This window comes from Aethalodelphis obliquidens, unplaced genomic scaffold (assembly GCF_003676395.1).
Source record: "Aethalodelphis obliquidens isolate GAN/ISIS:26980383/991018 unplaced genomic scaffold, ASM367639v1 scaffold4, whole genome shotgun sequence".
Taxonomy (NCBI): Eukaryota; Metazoa; Chordata; class Mammalia; order Artiodactyla; family Delphinidae; genus Aethalodelphis; species Aethalodelphis obliquidens.
Window position 1 is genome coordinate 74,902,068 of NW_020837948.1, and position 22,973 is coordinate 74,925,040.

Here is a 22,973-nt window from a genome sequence, read left to right on the forward strand (position 1 = left end):
CTGCTGCGGCCCCTCCCGCTGCAGAGCACAGGCTCTGGAGGCGCAGCCTCAGCGGCCATAGCTCACAGGCCTAGCCGCTCCACGGTATGCAGGATCCTCCCGGACCGGGGCATGAACCTGCGTCCCCTGCATCGGCAAGCGGACTCCCAACCACTGCGCCACCAGGGAAGCCCTGTTTCTTGTTATTTTTTAATAATTATTTTTTATTTTAATAACTTTTTTTTTTTTTTTTACTTTCTTTCCTTTCTTCTCCCTTTTATTCTGAGCTGTGTAGATGATAGAATATTGGTGCTCTGGCTGGCTGTCAGGCCAGTGCCTCTGAGGTGGGAGAGCCGAGTTCAGGACATTGGTCCACCAGAGACCTCACAGCTCCACATCATATCAAAGGGCAAAAATCTCTCAGAGATCTCCACCTCAACACCAAGAGCCAGCTCCACTCCCAAACTACAGTGCTGGACACGATATGCCAAACAACTAGCAAGACAGGAACACAACGCCACCCACTAGCAGAAAGGATGCCTAAAATAATAAGGTCACAGACACCCCAAAACACACCAGCGGACATGGACCTGCCCACCAGAAAGACAAGATCCAGCCTCATCCAGCAGAACACAGGCACTAGTCCCCTCCACCAGGAAGCCTACACAATCCACTGAAGTAACCTTAGCCACTGGGGGCAGACACCAAAAACAATGGGAACTACGAACCTGCTGCCTAGGAAAAGGAAAGCCCAAACAAAGTAAGTTAACCAAAATGAGAACACAGAGAAACACACAGCAGATGAAGTAGCAAGGTAAAAACCCACCAGACCAAATAAATGAAAAAGAAACAGGCAAACTACCTGAAAAAGAATTCAGAGTAATGATAATAAAAATGATCCAAAATCTTGGAAATAGAATGGAGAAAATATAAGAAATGTTTAACAAGGACCTAGAAGAACAAAAGAGCAAACAAACAATGATGAACAACACAATAAATGAAATTTAAAAATTCTCTACAAGGAATCAACAGCAGAATAACTGAGGCAGAAGAACGGATAAGTGCCCTGGAAGATAAAATAGTGGAAATAAGTACTGCAGAGCAGAACAAAGAAAAAAGAATGAAAAGAATTGAGGACAGTCTCAGAGACCTGTGAGACAACATTAAACGCACCAACATTCGAATTACAGGCGGTCCCAGAAGAAGAAGAGAAAAAGAAAGGGACTGAGAAAATATTTGAAGAGATTATAGTTGAAAACTTCCCTAATATGGGAAAGGAAATAGTTAATCAAGTCCAGGAAGCGCAGAGAGCCCCATACAGGATAAGTCCAAGGAGAAACACTCGAAGACACATATTAATCAAAGTATCAAAAACTAAATCAAAAGTAAAAATATAAAAAGCAGCAAGGGAAAAACAACAAAAAACATACGAGGGAATCCCCATAAGGTTAACAGCTGATTTTTCAGCAGAAACTCGGCAAGCCAGAAGGGAGTGGCAGGACATATTTAAAGTGATGAAAGGGAAAAACCTAGAACCAAGATTATTCTACCCAGCAAGGATCTCATTCAGATTAGACGAAGAAATTAAAACCTTTACAGACAAGCAAAAGCTAAGAGAATTCAGGACCACCAAACCAGCTTTACAACAAATGCTAAAGGAACTTCTCTAGGCAGGAAACACAAGAGAAGGAAAAGACCTACAATAACAAACCCCAAACAATTAAGAAAATGGTAATAGGAACATACATATTGATAGCTACCTTAAATGTAAATGGATTAAATGCTACAACCAAAAGACATAGACTGGCTGAATGGATACAAAAACAAGACCCATACATATGCTGTCTACAAGAGACCCACTTCAGACCTAGGGACACAAACAGACTGAAAGTGAGGGGAAGGAAAAAGGTAGTCTAAGCAAATGGAAATCAAAAGGAAGCTGAAGTAGCGATGCTTATATCAGACAAAATAGACTTTAAAATAAAGAGTGTTACAAGAGACAAAGAAGGACACTACATAATGATCAAGGGATCATTCCAATAAGATATAAAATTGTAAATATTTATGCACCCAACATAGGAGCACCTCAATACCTAAGGCCTCAATACCTAAGGCAAATGCTAACAGCCATAAAAGGGGAAATCGACAATAACACAATCACAGTAGGGGACTTTAACATGCCACTTTCACCACTGGACAGATCATCCAAAATGAAAATAAATAAGGAAACACAAGCTTTAAATGATACATTAAACAAGATGGACATAACTGACATTTATAGGACATTCCATTCAAAAACAACAGAATAGGGCTTCCCTGGTGGTGCAGTGGTTGGGAGTCCGCCTGCCGATGCAGGGGACACGGGTTCGTGCCCCGGTTCGGGAGGATCCCACATGCCGTGGAGCGGCTGGGCCCGTGAGCCATGGCCGCTGAGCCTGCGTGTCCGGAGCCTGTGCTCCACAACGGGAGGGGCCACAACAGTAAGAGGCCCGCGTACCGCAAAAATCAAAACAAAACAAAACAAAAAAAACACAACAGAATACACTTTCTTCTCAAGTGCTTATGGAACATTCTCCAGGATAGATCATATCTTGGGTCACAAATCAAGCATCGGTATATTTAAGAAAATTGAATCATTTCAAGTATCTTATCCAACCACAATGCTATCAGACTAGATATCAATTATAGGAAAATATCTGTAAAAAATACAAACACATGGAGGCTAAACAATACAATAGTTAATAAACAAGAGATCACTGAAGATATCAAATAGAAAATCAAAAAAACCTAGAAACAAATGACAATTAAAACACAATGACCCAAAACCTATGGGAAGTGGCAAAAGCAGGTCTAAGAGGGAAGATTATAGCAAAATAATCCTACCTGAAGAAACAAGAAACATCTCAAATAAACAACCTTACACCAAAAGCAATTAGAGAAAGAAGAACAAAAAAACCCCAGAGTTAGCAGAAGGAAAAAAATCATAAAGATCAGTTCAGAAATAAATGAAAAAGGAATGAAGGAAACAATAGCAAAGATCAATAAAACTAAAAGCTGGTTCTTTGAGAAGATTAACAAAATTGATAAACCATTAGCCAGACTCATCAAGAAAAAAAGGGAGGAAAAATCAAATCAATAAAATTAGAAATGAAAAAGGAGAAGTAACAACTGACAATGTAGAAATACAAAGGATCATGAGAAATTACTACGAGCAACTACATGCCAGTAAAATGGACAACCTGGAAAACATGGACAAATTCTTAGAAAAGCACAACCTTCTGAGACTGAACCCGGAAGAAATAGAAAATGTAAACAGACCAATCACAAGCACTGAAATTGAAACTGTGATTAAAAATCTTCCAGTAAACAAAAGCCTACGACCAGATAGCTTCACAGGCAAATTCTATCAAACATTTAGAGAAGAGCTAATACCTATCCTCCACAAACTCTTCTAAAACATAGCAGAGGCATGAACACTCCACAACTCGTTCTACGAGGGCACCATCACCCTGATACCAAAACCAGACAAAGATGTCACAAAGAAAGAAAACTACAGGCCAATATCACTGATGAACATACATGCAAAAATCCTCAACAAAATACTGGCAAACAGAATCCAACAGCACATTAAAAGGATCATGCACCATGATCAAGTGGGATTTATCCCAGGAATGCAAGGCTTTTTCAATATACGGAAATCAATCAATGTGATAAACCATACTGACAAACGGAATAATAAAAACCATATGATCACCTCAATCGATGCAGAAAAAGCTTCTGACAAAATTCAACACCCATTTATGATAAAAACCCTGCAGAAAGTAGGCACAGAGGGAACTGATCTCAACATAATAAAGGCCATATATGACAAACCCACAGCCAATATCGTCCTAAATGGCGAAAAACTGAAGCCATTTCCACTAAGATCAGGAACAAGACAAGGGTGCCCACTCTCACCACTATAAAAGGAATCCAAAAAAATAAGAATCCAAGAAATAAAAGGAATACAAATCAGAAAAGAAGTAAAGCTGTCACTGTTTGCAGATGACATGATGCTACACATAGAGAATCCTAAAGATGCCACCAGAAAACTACTAGAGCTAATCAATGAATTTGGTAAAGTAGCAGGATACAAAATTAATGCACAGAAATCTCTGGAATTCCTATACACTAATGATGAAAAATCTGAAAGAAAAATTAAGGAAACACTCCCATTTACCACTGGAACAAAAAGAATAAAACACTTAGGAGTAAACCTACCTAAGGAAACAAAATACCTGTATACAGAAAACTATAAGGCACTGATGAAAGAAATTAAACATGATACAAACAGATGGAGAGATATACCATGTTCTTAGATTGGAAGAATCAACATTGTGAAAATAACTCTACTACCCAAAGCAATCTACAGATTCAAAGCATTCCCTATCAAACTACCACTGGCATTTTTCACAGAACTAGAACAAAAAATTTCACAATTTGTATGGAAACAGTGAAGACCCCGAATACCCAAATCAATCTTGAGAACGAAAAACAGAGCTGGAGGAATCAGGCTCCCTGACTTCAGACTATACTACAAAGCTACAGTAATCAAGACAGTATGCTACTGGCACAAAAACAGAAATATACATCTATGGAACAGGACAGAAAGCCCAGAGATAAACCCACACACATATGGTCACCTTATTTTTGATAAAGGAGGCAAGAATATACAATGGAGAAAAGACATCCTCTTCAATAAGTGGTGCTGGGAAAACTGGACAGCTTCATGTAAAAGAATGAAAGTAGAACACTCCCTAACACCATACATAACAATAAATTCAAAATGGATTAAAGACCTAAATGTAAGGCGAGACACTATAAATCTCTTAGAGGCAAACATAGGCAGAACACTCTATGACATAAATCACAGCAAGATCCTTTTTGACCCACCTCCCAGAGAAATGGAAATTAAAACAAAAAAACAGGACCTAATGAAACTTAAAATCTTTTGCACAGCAAAGGAAACCACCAATAAGACGAAAAGACAACCCTCAGAATGGGAGAAAATATTTGCAAACAAAGCAACTGACAAAGGATTAATCTCCAAAATTTACAAGCAGCTCATGCAGCTCAGTGTCAAAAAAACAAACAACTCAATCCAAAAATGGGCAGAAGACCTAAACAGACATTTCTCCAAAGATATACACATTGCCAACAAACACCTGAAAGGATCCTCAATGTCACTAATCATTAGAGAAATGCAAATCAAAACTACAATGAGGTATCACCTCACGCCAGTCAGAATGGCCATCATCAAAAAATCTACAGACAATAAATGCTGGAGAGGGTGCGGAGAAAAGCGAACCCTCTTGCACTGTTGGTGGGAATGTAAATTGATATAGCCACTAAGGAGAACAGTATGGAGGTTCCTTACAAAAGTAAAAACAGAACTACCATACGATCCAGCAATCCCACTACTGGGCATATACCCTGAGAAAACCATAATTCAAAAAGAGTCATGTACCACAATGTTCATTGCAGCACTATTTACGAAAGCAAGGACATGGAAGCAAGCTAAGAGTCCATCAACAGATGAATGGATAAAGAAGATGTGGCATATATACACAATGGAATATTACTCAGCCATAAAAAGAAACTATATTGAGTTATTTGTAATGAGGTGGATGGACCTAGAGTCTGTCATACAGAGTAAAGTAACTCTGAAAGAGAAAACCAAATACCGTATGGTAACACATATATATGGAATCTACAAAAACACCAAAAATGCTTCTAAAGAACCTAGGGACAGGACAGGAATAAAGATGCAGAGAATGGACCTGAGGACATGGGGAGGGGAAAGGGTAAGCTGGGACAAAGTGAGAGAGTGGCATGGACATACATACACTACGAAATATAAAACACATAGCTAGTGGGAAGCAGCCACATAGCACAGGGAGATCAGCTCGGTGCTTTGTGACCTAGAGAGGTAGGATAGGGAGGATGGGAGGGAGATGCAAGAGGGACGAGATATAGGGATATATGTATAGCTGATTCACTTTGTTATAAAGCAGAAACTAACAAACCATTGTAAATCAATTATACTCCAATAAAGATGTTTAAAAAAAAAAAGATGTTAATAGAAATGCAAAAATATTCATCACCCAAGGAGGAAAAATTCACAATCTCCTGGCAGGCATTAAAAAATAATCAGGTAAGCAAAGAATGAGGCAAATAGAACCTATAATAATGAGTAAAAATAATAAATAAAAAGGCATCCAAAAATGAGACAGAAAATATAAAAGAGTAAACAAGGATATTGAAAATTACTATAGTATAACTATATTCTATATATTGAAGAAAATTGAAAAAAGATAAATCAGCATGTTTGGGGCGGGGACAAGGGGAAGATGGCGGAAGAGTAAGACGCGGAGATCACCTTCCTCCCCACAGATACACCAGAAACACATCTACACGTGTAACAACTCCTACAGAACACCTACTGAACGCTGGCAGAAGAGCTCAGACCTCCTAAAAGGCAAGAAACTCCCCACGTACCTCGGTAGGGCAAAAGAAAAAGAATAAACAGAGACAAAAGGATAAGGACAGGACCTGCACCAGTGGGAAGGAGCTGTAAAGGAGGAAAGGTTTCCACACACTACAAAGCCCCTTCGCGGGCGGAGACTACAGGTGGCAGAGGCGGAAAGCTTTGGAGCCGCGGAGGAGAGCACAGCAACAGGGGTGTGGAGGGCAAAGTGCATTCCCTCACAGAGGATCAGTGCTGACCAGCACTCACCAGCCCCAGAGGCTTATCTGCTCAACCGCCGGTGCGGGCAGGGCTGGGAGCTGAGGCTCGGGCTTCGGTCAGAGCACAGGGAGAGGACTGGAGTTGGTGGCGTGAACACAGCCTGCAGGGAGTTAGTGCAGCACGGCTAGCCGGGACGGAGTCCGGGGAAAAGTCTGGACCTGCTTAAGAGGCAAGAGATTTTTTCTGCCCTCTGTTTCCTGGTGCGCGAGGGGATTAAGAGCACTGCTTAAAGTAGCTCCAGGAACGGGTGCGAGCTGCGGCTAAAAGCGCGGACCCCAGAGACGGGCATGAGACAATAAGGCTGCTGCTGCCGCCACCAAGAAGCCTGTGTGCGAGCACAGGTCACTATCCATGCCCCCCTTCCGGGGAGCCTGTACAGCCTCCCACTGCCAGGGTCCTGGGATGCAGGGACAACTTCCTCGGGAGAATGCACGGCACGCCTCAGGCTGGTGCAACGTCATCTGCCGTCACAGGCCCGCCTCACACTCCGTGCCCCTCCCCCCACCCCTTCCGGGCCTGAGTGAACCAGAGTCCCTGAAGCAGCTGCTCCTTTAACCCCATCCTGTCTGAACAAAGAACAGACAGGCGACCTACATGCAGAGGCGGGGCGAAATCCAAAGCTGAGCCCCTGGGAGCTGTAAGAACAAAGAAGAGAAAGGGAAATCTCTTCCAGCAGCCTCAGAAGCAGCGGATTAAAGCTCCACAATCAACTTGATATACCCTGCATCTGTGGAATACATGAAGAGACAACAAATCATCCCAAATTGAGGAGGTGGAGTTTGAGAGCAAGATTTATGATTTTTTTCCTCTTTTTCTCTTTTTGTGAGTGTGTATGTGTATGCTTCTGTGTGACATTTTGTCTGTATAGCTTTGCTTCCACCATTTGCCTTAGGGTTCTATCTGTCCGTTTTTTTTGTTTGCTTTTTCTTAATAAATATATTTCATTTTAATAACTTTATTATATTTTATCTTACTTTATTTTACTTTATCTTCTTTCTTTTCCTTCCTTCCTCCCTCCCTCCCTCCTTTCTTTCTTTCTCTCGCTCCTCCCTTCCTTCCTTCCCTTTCTCTCTCTCTCTCTCTCTCTCCTCTCTCTCTTTCTTTCTTTGTTTCTACTAATTCTTTCTTTCTACTTTTTATCCGTTTTATTCTGAGCCGTGTGGATGAAAGGCTCTTGGTGCTGCAACCAGGAGTCAGTGCTGTGCCTCTGAGGTGGGAGAGCCAACTTCAGGACACTGGTCCACAAGAGACCTCCCAGCTCCACGTAATATCAAACGGCGAAAATCTCCCAGAGATCTCCATCTCAACACCAGCACCCAGCTTCACTCAATGACCAGCAAGCTACAGTGCTGGACACCCTATGCCAAACAACTAACAAGACAGGATCACAACCCCACCCATTAGCAGAAAGGCTGCCTAATATAATAAGAAGTCCACAGACACCCCAAAACACACCACCAGACGTGGACCTGCCCACCAGAAAGACAAGATCCAGCCTCATCCACCAGAACACAGGCACTAGTCCCCTCCAACAGGAAGCCTACAGAACCTACTGAACCAACCTGAGCCACTGGGGACAGACACCAAAAACAACGGGAACTACGAACCTGCATCCTGCAAAAAGGAGACCCCAAACACAGTAAGATAAGCAAAATGAGAAGACAGAAAAACACACAGCAGACGAAAGAGCAAGATAAAAACCCACCAGACCAAACAAATGAAGAGGAAATAGGCAGTTTACCTGAAAAAGAATTCACAATAATGATAGTAAAGATGATCCAAAATCTTGGAAACAGAACAGACAAAATGCAAGAAACATTTAACAAGGACCTAAAAGAACTAAAGATGAAACAAACAACGATGAACAACACAATAAATGAAATTGAAAATACTCTAGAAGGGATCAATAGCAGAATAACTGAGGCAGAAGAATGGATAAGTGATCTGGAAGATAAAATAATGGAAATAAGTACTGCAGAACAGAATAAAGAAAAAAGAATGAAAAGCACTAAGGACAGACTCAGAGACCTCTGGGACAACATTAAACGCACCAACATTCGAATAATAGGGGTTCCAGAAGAAGAAGATTGAAAATGAAAGGGACTGAGAAAATACTTAAAGAGATTATAGTTGAAAACTTTCCAAGGAAATAGTTAATCAAGTCCAGGAAGCACAGAGATTCCAATACAGGATAAATCCAAGGAGAAACACTCCAAGACACATATTAATCAAACTGTCAAAAATTAAATACAAAGAAAACATATCAAAAGCAAGGGAAAAACAACAAAAAACATACAAGGGAATCCCCGTAAGGTTAACAGCTGATCTTTCAGCAGAAACTCTGCAAGCCAGAAGGGACTGGCAGGACATATTTAAAGTGATGAAGGAGAAAAACCTGCGACCAAGATTACTCTACCCAGCAAGGATAGAGTAAGACAAGCAAAAGCTGAGAGAGTTCAGCACCACCAAACGAGGTTTACAACAAATACTAAAGGAACTTCTCTAGGCAAGAAACAGAAGAGAAGGAAAAGACCTACAATAACAAACCCAAAACAATTAAGAAACTGGGAATAGGAACATACATATCGATAATTACCTTAAGTGTATATGGACTAAATGCTCACACCAAAAGACACAGAATGGCTGAATGGATACAAAAACGAGACCCATATATATGCTATCTACAAGAGACCCACTTCAGACCTAGAGACACATACAGACTGAAAGTAAGGGGATGGAAAAAGATATTCCATGCAAATGGAAACCAAAAGAAAGCTGAAGTAGCAATTCTCATACCAGACAAAATAGACTTTAAAATAAGGACTATTACAAGAGACAAAGAAGGACACTACATAATGATCAAGGGATCGATCCAAGAAGAAGATATAACACTTGTAAATATTTATGCACCCACCATAGGAGCACCTCAATACATAAGGCAAATAGTAACAGCCATAAAAGGGGAAATCGACAGTAACACATTCATAGTAGGAGACTTTAACATGCCACTTTCACCAATGGACACCACATCCAAAATGAAAATAAATAAGGAAACACAAGCTTTAAATGATACATTAAACAAGATGGACTTAATTGATATTCATAGGACACTCCATCCAAAAACAACAGACTACACATTTTTCTCAAGTGCTCATGGAACATTCTCCAGGATAGATTATATCTTGAGTCACAAATCAAGCCTTGGTAAATTTAAGAAAATTGAAATTGTATCAACTATCTTTTCCAACCACAACACTATGAGACCAGATAGCAATTACAGCAAAACATCTGTAAAAAATACAAACACATGACGGCTAAACAATACACTACTTAATAACTAAGTGATCACTGAAGAAATCAAAGAGGAAATCAAAAAATACCTAGAATCAAATGACAATGGAGACACGACGACCCAAAACCTATGGGATGCTGCAAAAGCAGTTCTAAGAGGGAAGTTTATAGCAATACATGCCCACCTTAAGAAACAGGAAACATCTCGAATAAACAACCTAACCTTGCACCTAAAGCAATTAGAGAAAGAAGAACAAAAAAACCCCAAAGTTAGCAGAAGGAAAGAAATCATAATAATCAGATCAGAAATAAATGAAAAAGAAATGAAGGAAACAATAGCAAAGATCAATAAAACTAAAAGCTGGTTCTTTGAGAAGATAAGCAAAATAGATAAAACATTAGCCAGACTCATCAGGAAAAAAGGGAGAAGACTCAAATCAATAGAATTAGAAATGAAAAAGGAGAAGTAACAACTGACACTGCAGAAACACAAAAGATCATGAGAGATTACTACAAGCAACTCTATGCCAATAAAATGGACAACCTGGAAGAATTGGACAAATTGTTAGAAATGCACAACCTGCCAAGACTGAATCAGGAAGAAATAGAAAATATGAACAGACCAATCACAAGCACTGAAATTGAAACTGTGATTAAAAATCTTCCAACAAACAAAAGCCCAGGACCAGATGGCTTCACAGGCGAATTCTATCAAACATTTAGAGAAGAGCTAACACCTATCCTTCTCAAACTCTTCCAAAATATAGCAGAGGGACGAACACTCCCAAATTCATTCTACGAGGCCACCATCACCTTGATACCAAAACCAGACAAGGATGTCACAAAGAAAGAAAACTACAGGCCAATATCACTGATGAACACAGATGCAAAACTCCCCAGCAAAATACTAGCAAACAGAATCCAACAGCACATTAAAAGGATCATACACCATGATCAAGTGGGATTTTTTCCAGGAATGCAAGGATTCTTCAATATATGCAAATCAATGAATGTGATAAACCATACTAAGAAACAGAAGGAGAAAAACCATATCATCATCTCAACAGATGCAGAGAAAGCTTTCGACAAAATTCAACACCGATTTATGATAAAAACCCTGCAGAAAGTAGGCATAGAGGGAACTTTCCTCAACATAATAAAGGCCATATATGACAAACCCACAGCCTACATCGTCCTCAATGGTGAAAAACTGAAAGCATTTCCACTAAGATCAGGAACAAGACAAGGTTGCCCACTCTCACCACTCTTATTCAACACGGTTTTGGAAGTTTTAGCCACAGCAATCAGAGAGGAAAAGGAAATAAAAGGAATCCAAATCGGAAAAAAGAAGTAAAGATGTCACTGTTTGCAGATGATATGATACTATACACAGAGAATCCTAAAGATGCTACCAGAAAACTACTAGAGCTAATCAATGAATTTGGTAAAGTAGCAGGATACAAAATCAATGCACAGAAATCTCTGGCATTCCTACACACTAATGATGAAAAATCTGAAAGTGAAATCAAGAAAACACTCCCATTTACCATTGCAACAAGAATCAAACATCTAGGAATAAACCTACCCAAGGAGACAAAAGACCTGTATGAAGAAAATTATAAGACACTGATGAAAGAAATTAAGGATGATACAAAGAGATGGAGAGGTATACCATGTTCTTGGATTGGAAGAATCAACATTGTGAAAATGATTCTACTACCCAAATCAAGCTACATATTCAATGCAATCCCTATCAAACTACCACTGGCATTTTTCACAGAACTAGAACAAAAAATTTCACAATTTGTTTGGAAACACAAAAGACCCCAAATAGCCAAAGCAATCTTGAGAACGAACAACGGTGCTGGAAGAATCAGGCTCCCTGACTTCACACTATACTACAAAGCTACAGTAATCAAGACAGTATGGTACTGGCACAAAAACAGAAATATAGATCAATGGAACAGGATAGAAAGCCCAGAAATAAACCCCTGCACATATGGTCACCTTATGTTTGATAAAGGAGGCAGGAATGTACAGTGGAGAAAGGACAGCCTCTTCAATAAGTGGTGCTGGGAAAACTGGACAGGTACGTGCAAAAGTATGAGGTTACATCACTCCCTAACACCATACGCAAAAATAAGCTCAAAATGGATTAAAGACCTATTTAAGGCCAGAAACTGTCAAACTCTTAGAGGAAAACATAGGCAGAACACTCTATGACATAAATCACAGCAAGATCCTTTTTGACCCACCTCCTAGAGAAATGGAAATAAAAACAAAAATAAACAAATGGGATCTAATGAAACTGCAAAGCTTTTGCACAGCAAAGGAAAACATAAACAAGACGAAAAGCCAACCGTCAGAATGGGAGAAAATATTTGCAAATGAAGTAACTGACAAAGGATTCATCTCCAAAATTTACAAGCAGCTCATGCAGCTCCATAACAAAAAAAAACAAACAAATAACCCAATCCAAAAATGGGCAGAAGACCTAAATACATTTCTCCAAAGAAGATATACAGACTGCCAACAAACACACGAAAGAATGCTCAATGTCATTAATCATTAGAGAAATGCAAATCAAAACTTGAATGAGACACCATCTCACACCAGTCAGAATGGCCATCACCAAACACTCTAGAAACAATAAATGCTGGAGAGGGTGTGGAGAGAAGGGAACACTGTTGCACTGCTGGTGGGAATGGGAATTGGTACAGCCACTATGGAGAACAGTATGGAGGTTCCTTAAAAAACTACAAATAGAACTACCATATGACCCAGCAATCCCACTACTGGGCATATACCCTGAGAAAACCGTAATTCAAAAAGAGTCACGTACCAAAATGTTCATTGCAGCTGTATTTACAACAGCCCGGAGATGGAAACAACCTAAGTGCCCATCATTGGATGAATGGATAAAGAAGATGTCGCTCATATATACAATGGAATATTACTCAGCCATAAAAAAAAACGAAATTGAGCTATTTGTAGTGAGGTGGATAGACCTAGAGTCTGTCATACAGAGTGAAGTAAATCAGAAAGAGAAAGACAAATACTGTATGCTAACACATACATATGGAATTTAAGAAAAAAAAAATGTCATGAAGAACCTAGGAGTAAGACAGGAATAAAGACACAGACCTACTAGAGAACGGACTTGAGGATATGGGGAGGGGGAAGGGTGAGCTGTGACAAAGCGAGAGAGAGGCACGGACATATATACACTACCAAACGTAAGGCAGATAGCTAGTGGGAAGCAGCCGCATAGCACAGGGAGATCAGTTCGGTGCTTTGTGACCACCTGGAGGGGTGGGATAGGGAGGGTGGGAGGGAGGGAGACACAAGAGGGAAGAGATATGGGAACATATGTATAACTGATTCACTTTGTTATAAAGCAGAAACTAACACACCATTGTAAAGCAATTATACACCAATAAAGATGTTAAAAAAAAAAAGATGTAAAAAAACAAACCAAAAAACCCAGCATGTTTGGAAGAAATATGGAAAATATTAAAAGACCCAAACCAAACTTTCAGCGATAAAAAAATCTAAGATGAAATAAACTGGGTAGGATTAATAGCATATTTGACATTGCAGGAAAAAAGATGAATAAACTTAAAGCCATTTAAGAGAAGCTGTCCAAAATGAAACACAGAGAATAAACACCAAAAAACAATAATAAATAAGAGTATCACTAGGCTCTGAGACAACTTAAAGTCTCCTGATATAAGTTTAACCGAAGTCCTCAGAGTACTAGGAGAAGAGGGACTATTTGACATAAAAAATGGCTGAAATTTTTCCAAATCTGATGAAAACTAATAAACCCATGATTTGAGAAGCCCAATAAATTCAAGCATAAGAAACATGAAAATAATTATGTAAAGTCACATCATAATTAAACTGCCAAAAGTCAGTGATGAAATTAAAAAACAGCCAAACATCCCATCAGAGCCGTATGCAAAGCAGCAGGAAAATACTGACCTATAACGAAGGGAAAAGTTAATTAACTGAAACAGATCAGGGAGTAACAGAAATGAAAGTAATAGTCACAAAAACATTTAAACAGTTTTTAAACTGTATTCTGTATGCTCAAAAAGCTGGAGGAAAGTTAAGTAGACACATGGAAAACAAACACACAAAAATGAACTTCTAGCAAAGAAAACTATAATATCTGAGATGAAAAAATGCACTGAATAGCATTAAGGACAGATTAGATAATAAGAAGCAATGATTAATGAATCTGAAGGTAGAGCATTAGAAAAGACCTGAAATGAAATGCACTGAAAATGAACATAGCATTAGTGAATCACGATACACATTCATGACTGAAAGGAAATTTACAGCACTAAATGTCTGTATTAGAAAAAGGTCTGAAATCAATGACCTCACCTTTCCTCCTTTGAAAAACTAGAAAAAGAGCAAATGAAGCCCAAAGTAAGTAGAAGAAATGAAATAAAGGTAAGAGTCTAAATTTACTTACAGAAATGAAATAGAAAAAATTTAAACTTTTAAAGAGTATGGTAAGAAACAGTTACTTTAAAATTTCATTTTAAAACTAGAATGTGAGCAAGAGAAGAAAGAAAGGAACAGAGACAAACTACAAAATAGCCAGAAAACAATTAACAAAATGGCAGTAAGTACACACCTATCAATAATAAAATGTAAATAGACGAATTCTCCAATTAAAAGACAGAGTGGCTGAATGGATAAAAAAACAACTTGCAGCTAGCTATATGCTGCCTACAGGAGACTCACTTCAGATATAAGGACACACAGACTGAAAGTGAAGGGATGGAAAAAGATACGCCATGCAAGTGGAAACCAAAAGAAAGTTGTGGTAGCTACACTTATGTAAAATAAAATAGACTTTAAAACTAAGACTGTAAGGACCTCCTTGGTGGTCCAGTGGTTAAGAATCCGTCTGCCAGGGCAGCAGACACGGGTTTGAGCCCTGATCTGGGAAGATTCCACATGCCGCGGAGCAACTAAGCCCAGGCGCCACAACTACTGAGTCTGCGCTCTAGAGCCGATGAGCCACAACTACTGCAGCCCGGGCACCTAGAGACTGTGCTCTGCAACAAGAGAAGCCACCACAATGAGAAGCCCGTGCACCGCAAGTAAGAGGAGCCCCCACTTGCAGCAACTAGAGAAAGCCCACGTGCAGCAACCAAGACCCAATGCAGCCAAAAATAAATAAATAAATTTATAAAAATAAATAAATAAATAAAAATAAAACTAAGGTTGTAACAAGAGACAAAGGCATTACATAATGATAAAGGGGTGAGTCCAACAGGAGGATATAATATTTGTAAATATATTATAAATATTATATTAGGTGCACCCAACACAGGAGCACCTAAATGTATAAAGCAAATATTAACAGTCCTAAAATTCCATTTAAAAAGAAAGCTACTCACTCAGCGCATACAGTTTTTCCTGCTGATGTATGTGCAGATACTAGAACAGACTGATTATTATCAACACACTGAATGGCTTCTCTTTGAAAAGCATCAAGAATGAACGGGTATTCCTATAAAAAAAATTAGTATCTGTATGAAGACACCTAGACACATTATAGTACACTTAAAACCAAGAGACACTACCCCTAGAAGCATTCTGGGAGCATTTCTTTATGAGTCTATTTGGGAAATATGCCACCCACCAGAGAAAATTAGGAAGAATGAAAAAAAAAACTTTAACCAGACAGCATAGAAGTTATTTCTACTGTCTGATCTTTCAATTATTATGTTTATATATGTTAATTACAACACAATAATCATTACCATTTGTCAAGAACATGCTTTATGGTGGGCACTGGGCAACACATTTTCCACCTACTAATCTTCACAGCAACCCCTAACGTATATATAATTTCCTTTCACAGATGGGAACTCTGAGGCTCTGAAAAGGCAAGGCCTCAATCAAGTTCACTCAGCAAAGGCAGAATAATATATCTATTAGACTTGAAGAGTTCATGTTTACCCCACCATACTGCCTTTTTTACTTAAGAAAATGACTTGGAAAATTTATATTACTCTTTTACCATCTATCAGGGTTTCAAAATCCATTTAATATCAGCATAAGAGTTTAAGTCTCATTAGAAGTTTGTTCAACTCCCAAAACTATACACAAAACTGATTGTACACATGCATTTTTTTCTAGAGAAAGATCAGTACTTTTCATTAGATTCATTAAAAACGTTGAGAATTATTTTCATTTTTAAAAATCTTATCACATGATACTTGGTTTTCAGCATGGTTGTTTATTGATTTGGTTCTCACCATATTTGACTTCAGGTGGCGGCTTCTTAATTTGTACATATATGTGTGTGTGTGTGTGTGTGTGTGTATACACACACACACACACACACTGGGAAGTATGAGGATCTCATTTAAAAGTTTATCTTGAAGATTTTTAGGAAAACAGACTCACAAAACTGTACAAACCGTACGGCCCAAAGTACAAACCTTTGCAGCTTTTCCAACGCGAGGTTTAAGTGGTAGATAATCTTCATCTGCAGGAAGTGCAACCTGATGTTAAAAAAAAAAATCAATTTACTATTCGAGAATTGATGCATTCAGCACTCCCTAATCAATGATGGTTTGAAAAATAAAGGTGGTGAACTAGTGTTTCTGACAATCTTAGACACTGTAAAATTAAATAACCACCTTTGAGAAAAATGCAAAAGCTACAACATTCAAAAAACTTCTATTAGTGTTTATCTGATAGTAATCTAATTAAAAGCACTTAAGTCTATCTCCCAGAAGAAACTGTTTATTAAGGTCTAGGACCTATCTCAGCTATCTTTGTATTTTCTATATCTAATGTACTTCCTGACATTAATGAATGCTCAAAAAAGCAGAATGGACATAAAAAGGGATGCCACTATATGAAAGAAAACTATGTGGAATAAAATGGTATTATTTCCTGGAACAGGAAACTAATTTTCCTCCAGTGAAGATTAAGATCTGGAGAGCAGTTCACAATATATGTAAATTCCCAATATGTAAGCCAATTAGTGGCTTACATAAATAATAATAAATAATAAATAAATAATCAATCAACAAGGGCAAAGTACTGTACACACAGAAGTTAGAAATAATTTCTAAGAGCAAAATTTCAACAAACAAGTATGAGATAAGATTAGCTGTCTTAGAATATTGAGAGATTGTTGGTAAATATGCAATTCAATTACAATCAAGATGATGTGTGTAGTGTTTCAAAAGGAATAACTAGAACCTGACTGTAATTAAGTGAAACGATAAATTATGAAACTCAATGAACAATACCCAATATAATAACTGTGTTACAAGCAATGTGGAACTCTAAATGGAATCTATAAAGGGATAGAATTTGGTAGTTTATCCAGCACACATTATGAAAGAATTAATTTATGAGTTGTTTTTATTAGTGAGTGAACCCTTCCAGGGACAGGAATAGTTTTCATCAGTCTTCCCCTTAAGACTACATATTCCCCTTTATTATGACACCAAGAAACTTCTAAGTAGTTTCTGACTCCTAGGTAGTTTGACAATAAGAGGACTACTTATCCATTAATTTAAGGGAATGTCCCTCTTTTGTTATACCATACCATGACTATGATGAAAGTGATTCTATCCAAAGAGCACAACCTCTGGTGCACTGACAAAATCAAATTTCAGAATCCGAAAATCTGAAGACTAGACCCTAAATCATGGTGTGATCCTCATCAAGGTATGATCAACCTGCGGGGCCATACCTGGTTACTTGGTTCACCTCCCTCACATCTCTCCTGACACTTGCTATGACATGAACAAAAAACATTAACACAAAGCAATTAAGACTTTAACATTTCTGAGATTTAATAGCAGCAACAATAACAAATTGTGTTTTCACATGTATGAGAATCAGAGTTTTGTTTTTATTCTCTGAAAACAGTCTGGGTAACACTAACTTATAACAGACAGGTAGAAGAGAAGCCTACAGAGACTAAGGAGTCAGAAAAATGAAAAACAACAGAATAATCAAGAGTCAAATAGACTTAGCAATTAGTTATTCGTGATTTTTGCCAGAGCAGTTTGAAAGACATGAAGAAAGAAGAAATCTAACTATAGTAGATTAAAAGATGACTGGAAGGTTAGGAAGTTTAGCAGGGATTTTCTTTTTATTTTTTTTTTTAAATATGGAACACTTCACGAATTTGTGTGTCATCCTTGCGCAGAGGCCATGCTAATCTTCTCTGTATCGTTCCAATTGTAGTATATGTGCTGCCGAAGCGAGCACTTAGCAGGAATTTTCTAAGCAGAGCACTCAATAACAACTCTGAAAAGAAAGGGACCATAACTTTTTTTGTTTATCTCTTTATATTCAGTGAATAATAAAATATACCTGGCACCCAAAAGATATGTACTGAATGAATGACTACAATGGGGAAGAAGAAACACAACACAGTGGCTAAAAAGCAACACAGAACAAAAGAGAAGCTTTTGAATATTCATATGCTGATAAGAAAAGGAAAATAGAGAAAAGGAGACACCAGAAACAGTCAAGGGAAAATGGAATGATCCAAGTCTTTGTGGAGGCAGGATAGGATACAACCAAGAACACTGGCAGAGCAACTCTCCTCAGCCTAAACAATGCAGTGCCTTGTCCTTTGAGTGGATGTGACTCCAACTTGATATCTTCAAACCTCTAGATAAAGTAAAAGGTAAGGTTACCTGCTAAAAAAGTGAGAGGAGATAACAGAATGGAGGGCTTGAGGATAATCATGAAGGAGGACAGAAAGAACTTCTGACCTCTTGAGAGCAAAATTTGTGTGTGTTTGAGGTTTTTCTCCCATCTTTTTAAGACCACAGCATCAAATAGGGTCTAATGTAAGTGTTTAATGAATGATCTAATGGATATTATACCTGCCAAACTAAGTGATATCCTAAAGGAACATAAGGAAATTTCAAGTAGAAAAACAGGTGTTTAAAAAAGTAACGTTCCAGATCTACATCAAAAGCAATTTTTGTTAATTTGGAATTACTCTGCTTATTTGATAAAGTCTTTAATAAGATTCCTCAATTAACTGTAGCAATAACATATAAGGTTACATGGTAAAAGCAGAAGGGCTTAATAGAAAGAACTAGTGTTACAGTTTCAACTAGTGTTACAGTTTCCTTATGTCCCATGTTTACAAATGCTCACTGATCAACGGTTACTACAAGCTATCAGTGACCACCATCTTGTGGCAAACAATGAAACTGCAATATATCAGTCATCAGAGCAAAACACAAAAAAGCACGGGACCTGCAAAATGTCACTGTTACTTGACTTTAGGAGCATGGGAATAAACATGTACTAAATTCCTACTCAGCAAAACAAAACAAAAAAACAAACAAAAAAACCCTACTCTGTGCTGGCTATCTCACCTAATTTTCTTACATAATCTTCACAACCACCCCATGATGTAAATCCCATTATTCTAAACTTACAAATTAGAAAACCAATGTCAAAGAGGTTAAGAAATTTATCCAAGACTGTAGTTTGGAAAAGCACTGTGTCAGTGTCTAAGCTCAGGTTTGAATACAAACCCCCAGCTCCTTCCACTAGACTATGTACACTGACTGCACAGAAACTACATATTGTTTCCAAAGCCCTTAAGGCTAAACTGCTTGTCAATCATCAGATTAGATAGTCCAAAGCAAAATCCCACTTATAACACCAACTTACCATACACTGTTTGTGCTTACCTCATGTGTACACCCTTCGACAGTTTCAACTGATTGTACCTTGACCCTGGGCATCAAGTCTGACAAACTTAAAAAAAAAAATTGTTAAAATTACATTAAAATAAATTACTGAGAATTATATATGTTAGGAATTCAAAATGGTGAGTTAGCATCTTTTATTACAAATACAAAACAGACAGACTCCAAGTGGATTATTCAAAGAATTATGTCAGCTTAGTTCCAGTAACTATTTTGGATAAAAAGTACCTCTACAAAAGCATTATCACTGCTTCAAAACACAAAGCTGCTTATAAAAACCATTACGGGGCTTCCCTGGTGGCGCAGTGGTTGAGAGTCCACCTGCCGATGCAGGGGACACGGGTTCGTGTCCCGGTCCGGGAAGATCCCACATGCCGCGGAGAGGCTAGGCCCATGAGCCAGTGTGTGCAGAGCCTGTGCTCCGCAACAGGAGAGGCCCGCATACCGCAAAAAAGAACCCAAAAAAACCATTACGTCATAGGAAGTATAAAATAAACTAGCCTAATACAGATGTTGCTATAATTTATAGAAGTGTTCCCTCTTCTCATCAAAATCCTAAGTTATACTCATCTAGGTTCTCTGTTTAGACTCTGAAACGACATGATTGTGGATAAATTGAAGAAAAATAGATGTATTTCTGCACTAGATCCATTATTATTGATTGTACTTCTGATTTTTTACTTTAAATCAATAACCATACTTTGGATAAAACCCAAGAGTTACTACAATAAGCAACAATGATTTTAAATTATCAGTATTATTTTGTAACCTATTCCACTAGTTTGGACAAACAGTGCATCTTAAGTATTTCAGTAATACATCTACCACCATTTACAGTACCTACTTTTGCTAGCTACAACAACAGCTAACCGGTTAAAAAACAACAACAACAAAACCACAGGAGTAAATTCTTCATTGTAGTGCCAAGCTAGAATATCGCAAATGAGAAAAGCAAAGTCATGATCATCGCTACGAAAGGAAACAGGTCAACCTAAGAAACTGTAATCAATTTCTAGAAAGTTCCAACTTTTGAACTCAAAGAAACACCCAGCTATTTCAGCCACACATATCCATGGGTCTCCCTCATTGATAGTAGTATTGAGATTCATAGCCACTCTACTGCTACATGCAACAGTGAAAATCTAATTCCTCCTAATGCTCCTTCTCAAGTATTCCCTTCCATTGTGTCAGTTTTATTCTTTCCTTTTATCCCACTCTTCCAGTGATCCTCTTTTAAGACATTAACAAATAAATGAAATGGCATTTCTTCTTTTTAAAAAAATCAGGCTTCAAGATTCTTTCTTAAAATTGGATTCAAAAGTATTACAAGCCTTTCTTTTCTATATTGTTTTCCATTTCCCCAAACTTACATAATTGTCCTACAGTTATATGTTTATATGAACATATAAAGAATATTTATTTTCATTTCTCTAATACAACAAATATTTTCATAAAGTAACAACATATAAACAATTTTCAAAACTTCAGGCAACCACCCAACTTAAGAGTTACTAACATTTATAACAATGGAAATACTACCTTAAGTCTTCAGTTATTGACTCTTCTACCCTGGGCTTCTTTCCAAAAATGGGTTCATCTGTGCCCTCGAAGTCTGCATCTCTCTTGTTTTTTCCAATATTAGTTGACTCAGATTGTAATTTACCATCAAAACGTTTTCTGAAATGTGAACGGTTTAGAATGAATTCTGCAATAGCACTTCTTACTTTAAGGGTGACTCCATAAAATATGATCCCATGTATAATATACACTATTAACAAAAAGTCATGTAAATAGATGTTACAAATCAAAAGTGGCTAAAGCCCAGAATATTCTTATTTTAACTAATGAAACTGAATACTACTCCTCTTTCATTTCATAGTTTCTTCAAAATTCTGTTCTAAAAATACTTTGCAACTCACATTAACACAACTATTACTAATATAATATTCTTAGAAACTGTAAAATACCATTAGACATTTACATGAACACTTTCAATAAACATTTAATGCTTTTCTAAACGGCATAATATTACTATTTGGGAGAAATTTTTTTTATGTGGTTGGATTCACTGGTCAAAAGTAGTGACAATAAACAGTGCTTTGTGGATTGGATAACCATAGGGGAAATCAATCTGACCCCTATGCCAATTATACACAAAAATCAATATGGATATTAGATCTAATAGTGAAAAGCAAAAACAACAAAGCCTCTAGAAGATAAAATGAGAAAATTATCTTTAGGTATTACTAAACAGGACATAAAATTGTTAACCAAAAAGTAAGTTTGCTAAATTGGACTGCATTGAAACTAAGAGTTTCTGTAAATCAAAAGGTACCATTAAGAGAGTACAGAGAAAAGACAAAGTGGGAGAAAACACAAATATAACTGACAAAAGGCGTATGTATCTAAAATAATGGAAGTGACAGCTACAAATTAAAAAAAAAAAGATAACCAAATAAAAAAATGAGCAAAAGACTAGAACAGGCACTTCACGAAAGAGGATATCCAAATGACCAATAAGCATACGAAAAGGAGCTCAAGAACCATTAATTACCAGGAAAATGGAAATTAAACTATATTAGATCAGTGGCTCCAAAATCATTGATCTCAGAAATGAGAGATTTTGATTTTGATTTTCCAGTCTAAAAGTTACTGAGGATTCCAATGAATTTTGTTTCTGTAGTCTTATCTATTGATGTTTACCACATTAAATATTAAAACTGAAAAAATTAGTATTTTCCCAAAAAAATGTTAATGAGAAGAATGGCATTGTTTTATATTTTTGCAAGTCTCTTTAATGTCTGGCTTAATAGAAGGCAGCTGGACTCTCATCTGTCTCTACATTGAACTTGTGATACAGTTTTTGGCTGAACTATGTGAAGAAAAATTCAGTCTCCTATAGTTGAAAAAGAGCAGGCTTTTCAGGTAATTGGGAATATTCCTCTGATCCCACACCAAACCTCAGTCATACTTCGAAAGTTACTGCCAGAGCTACAGTTAAGAATTTTACAAACGGACTTCCCTGGTGGCGCGGTGGTTGGGAATCCCCCTGCCGGTGCAGGGGACACGGGTTTGTGCCCCGGTCCGGGAGGATCCCGCATGCCGCGGAGCGGCTGTGTCCGTGAGCTGTGGCCGCTGAGCCTGCGCGTCTGGAGCCTGTGCTCCGCAACAGGAGAGGCCGC

At 37.9% G+C, this 22,973-nt stretch overlaps 1 protein-coding gene and 1 non-coding gene across 4 annotated transcripts in view; both read right to left on the reverse strand.

Annotated features, from left to right (window-relative positions):
* Positions 1-22,973, reverse strand: part of MTREX (Mtr4 exosome RNA helicase) — a 137,168-nt gene that overhangs the window by 108,869 nt on the left and 5,326 nt on the right. For all 3 annotated transcript variants that reach the window (XM_027101113.1, XM_027101112.1, XM_027101111.1), the window contains exons 2-5: positions 21,331-21,468; positions 19,774-19,840; positions 16,528-16,590; positions 15,478-15,590 (exon numbers count right to left, since the gene is read on the reverse strand). In XM_027101113.1, the coding sequence (XP_026956914.1) occupies positions 15,478-15,590; positions 16,528-16,590; positions 19,774-19,840; positions 21,331-21,468 (381 nt within the window). The remainder of the gene's footprint in view (positions 1-15,477; positions 15,591-16,527; positions 16,591-19,773; positions 19,841-21,330; positions 21,469-22,973) is intronic.
* Positions 18,216-18,322, reverse strand: LOC113617728 (U6 spliceosomal RNA). The gene has a single exon (XR_003431737.1). It is a non-coding gene; the product is annotated as a U6 spliceosomal RNA (small nuclear RNA).